The sequence below is a fragment of the Hippocampus comes genome, unplaced genomic scaffold (genome assembly GCF_001891065.2).
Source record: "Hippocampus comes isolate QL1 unplaced genomic scaffold, H_comes_QL1_v1.1 scaffold85, whole genome shotgun sequence".
NCBI lineage: Eukaryota > Metazoa > Chordata > Actinopteri > Syngnathiformes > Syngnathidae > Hippocampus > Hippocampus comes.
In genome coordinates, this window is record NW_017805540.1 from 6,156,703 (window position 1) to 6,160,627 (window position 3,925).

The following is a 3,925-nucleotide window of genomic DNA, read 5'->3' on the forward strand; positions in this document are numbered from 1 at the left end:
TCACAAATAAAATATGAAATCTCGGGTTTGCTTCGGGTTCGGGCCTGCAAATCAAGTGAAGTGATCGGGCTCATGCATGGCTTCCGTTCTCGCCAAAATTTCGAAATCTCAGAGATATGGCGAGGCCATGAGAATGCGAGGTGATGGTATTACTGTTGTGGCGAAGCCACTCGAGCTAGTCCGCTGCTCTCGACTGTGCGTGCGTCAGCGCGAACATGTACGCAAGCGCGTCTTTTGATTTCAACCAATAAGCGCCGACGCAACGACGTCACACACCTGACGTCACACACAACAACAGCTAAGCTAAGCTCGCCGAGACGACACTCGAAGTCGGACGGATACGTTTTTTCTGCCAATCTGTGTGTTTACCTTTTTGTCCAAATATATTTTTTACGACAACTGTCTTGTCCACGGTGTCTTTTATTCGTTCCACTGGGGTTTAGCAAATGTGTTGATAAAGAGACAAAAATCTCTACTGTTACTAGTGTTAGTGTCTCAACATGGCTACGCTCGTGAAAGCAAAACAACGAACTCAAACGCGTCTTCATTCAATGTTGTCAACTAATATCTGGATTAATTTTAGGCAAATTTTCCTCAATTCTCCGGAGAGATTTTCATAAAAATGTGAAAAACCCGGAATTCCGGGAAAATCCGGAGGACTTTCATCTCTGAAATAGATGGATATGTGTCTTTGCAGCATCCTCGTCATTCACCCCTCGGGCCCTGAGGCGTTCCGATAGTTTTACGTAAATGTGAATCAACCAGAAAAAGTGTTCACCAGTTGGGCGATCGCTCACTATGCTGATGTTTGCTTTGGGCATTTTCGAAGCATTGTTAAAAGCCGACAAAAGCAAACATCCTTGGATCAGTTCTTGACAAAACGCCAGGCAAAAACCACTTCTGAGAAAGAACATGAACTAAAGAGGGCAAAAAATGATGAGGCAGTTAAAAGTTAAATGACCATCATTTTTATTCTTTACGCTATTCATTGTTTTTTACATTAGGCACAATTCTCATTTATTGTGCAATAATCTAATTGTAACATGTATTTGCTACACATTTTGATGCATTTTTATGCTTGAGAAAACATTTATGTCTGAATTTGGGGGGTGGGAGGCTTGGAACGGATTATGGCATTTACATGGAAAATGTGTCTCGAATACTTACTTAATTTCGTAAGTAGAGGTACCACTGTAATTAGTTTGAAATTGTCTGAAATAAGTGATTAACAGCCACAGGTCATCAAAATTTTCATTAATTTATTTTATAAGAAAATCACGAAAAATGTAAGTTAACCCAAAATTCTAAATTGTCACTTCAAATCATACAGAAATACAATCTTCAGACTTTAACCCCATCTAGCTGGTTTGGGAGGAATTGGACAAAAGAGTGAAAACAAAGCAAAGCAAACTACAAATGTTACACATTGATGGGAACTTCTTTGCAAAATCTGCCTAAAACGGCTACTTTAAACATTCCATGATTTCTGCAGCGACTTAAACTGTTTATTTGTTGATCGTTTTCTTCTCAGAGTGCACAGCCAAAATTGGGATGTTGTTAAACAAATAAAAATCGAATAGAATGATTTGCCAATCATGTACAACCTCTACAAACTATAAGACACTACAAAGACAAGATATTTTAAGTTCAAACTGATCAACTTTATTGAATTTAGCAAATAATCATGAATTTTGAATTTTATGGCTGCAACACGTTCCAAAAAAGCATGGACGGGGTCATGTTTACCAGTGTAACATCAATAAATATTTGGGAACGGAGGAGACTAATTGTTGAAGTTTTGTAGTTGTAATCCTTTCACATTTTTGCTTGGTGTACAGCCTCAGCTGCTCAACAGTCCGGGGTCTCTGTTGTTCTATTTTACGCTTCATAATGCGCCACACATTTTCAATGGAAGACAGGTCTGGACTGCAGGAAGGCCAGTATAGTACCCGATCTCTTACTACAAAGCCACACCGTCGTAACACCTGTAGAATACGTTGAATTTCTTGCTGAAATAAGCAGATGGTCCATGAAAAAGACATTGTGTGTATGTATCGTTCAGCATTAATTGAGCTTTCTGAGATGTGCAAGTTATCCATGTCATTGGCACTGACACAGCCCCACACCATTATAGATGCTGGCTTTTGAACTTTGCGCCCATAAAAATCCGGATGGTTCGTTTCCTCTTTGGCCTGGAGGACACGGTGCCCACAATTACCAAAATCAATTTGAAATGTGGACTCGTCAGACCACAGAACACTTTTCCACTTTGCATCTCTCCCTCTCTGTTGAGCTCGTGCCTAAAGAGGGTGGCGGAGATCCTCAGTGATGTTGATAAATGGCTTTTGCTTAGCATAGTAGTTTTAAGTTGTACATGGAGGCACATTGTCCTTAAACTGTTGGGACTATTTTCTCACAAATTTGTTGACAAAGAGGTTAACCTCGCCCCATTTTTGCTGTAAATGACTGAGCAATTCAGGGAAGCTCTTTTAATTTTATTCCCAATAATGCCACCCACCTGTTCCCAGTTATCCTGTTCATCTGTGGGATGTGCCAAACAGGTGTTTGATGAACATTCCTCAACTTCCCAGTCCAGTTTTTGCCATCTGTCTCACGTGTCGCAGACATAAAATTCGAAGTAAATCATTATCTCCCAAAAACAATAAAGTTGATCAGTTTATACATTAAATAGCTTGTCTCTGCAGTGTATTCAAATAAATATACAGTAGGTTGAAGATGATTTGCAAATTATTTTATCGAATTATATTGTATTCTGTTTCAAACAATGTCCCAACTCCATTGCAATTGAGTTTGTACAATGAAACAATTAACTGCATGAATTTCTATTTGAAATAGCTGGTGGGGGAAAAAATTGGGCGTTGCAGACCTTTTGACCACACAAAAAATTTTTTTCCTGCTCCACATGAATTACAGAAAAACTTTAATGAGGTTGACATACCTTTTTGAAGGTCTTCTTTTAAGCTCTTCACTTGCAGCAAGAGGGGACTGTGTATTTTAAGCATGAGTTAATTTAAAAATTGTGGCAGCATAACAGATAAACACTCCCTAATCTACCTACGGTAACTTCCTTCTTCTGGTACAAACTCACCTGAACTCATCAGTAGGATGTGCAATTTCAATTATGTCCCCAAGGCAGATTTGAGGGAAAATTTTTGGATTGACCACCACTTCATCATCTGAACAAAATAAACATTTGATTGCAAAACAATCCCAGAGGGAAAAATGTAATGTACATGATGTTTTGAACTTACCGTTTCCACCGAAACCTCTCTTGTGCAGCACAAGCTTGTAAGATTTATTGCTCTTCATAATGTAACAGCTGATAAAAAAAAAACAAAAAAAAAAAACATCATCAGTTAATTCGTCATTTGAACACAATACATCACATGTATACAAACAAACACAGGTACCACCAGTGATTATGCTCTACCTATTACATACCCTTGAATGTTAGGCCTGATAATGTGCATACACCGGTTGAGGGTATAAAATGACATCCAAGATTAAAAATACCAATGGGTAGTGTTCACACTCTGATAAAGAATGGACCACATGCATGGCAACGTGTTAAGCATTTCCTATGCAATGGTTAGCTTCCATATGGGAGTGTTTCCCAACCAGAGATACGTGTACCCCTCGGGGCATGTAAGCACACATACATACATACATATATACTATACATATATACAGTAGGGTGGTCCACATTTTCATGGCAAAAAAAAAAGTTTGTCGGATTCGTCGGGCCGGGTCGGAATTCTTGTCGATACTATGGTACAAGGTTCTGTGCAAAATTTCATTCCGATCTGATGATATTTTCCCGTCCCGCAAAGCGGCCAAAGTTTCCACCATAACAACTGGTCTCAATAGGGTGAACATGTGTATTTTAACCGTGTATTTTGCCATG

General features: G+C 39.1%; 1 protein-coding gene across 1 annotated transcript in view; it reads right to left on the reverse strand.

The window, feature by feature from the left end:
• depdc5 (DEP domain containing 5, GATOR1 subcomplex subunit) overlaps positions 1-3,925 on the reverse strand; it is a 76,330-nt gene that overhangs the window by 70,368 nt on the left and 2,037 nt on the right. The window contains exons 2-4 of the mRNA XM_019878839.1: positions 3,273-3,340; positions 3,110-3,197; positions 2,960-3,006 (exon numbers count right to left, since the gene is read on the reverse strand). Of these exons, the coding sequence (XP_019734398.1) occupies positions 2,960-3,006; positions 3,110-3,197; positions 3,273-3,330 (193 nt within the window). The 5' untranslated portion in view covers positions 3,331-3,340. The remainder of the gene's footprint in view (positions 1-2,959; positions 3,007-3,109; positions 3,198-3,272; positions 3,341-3,925) is intronic.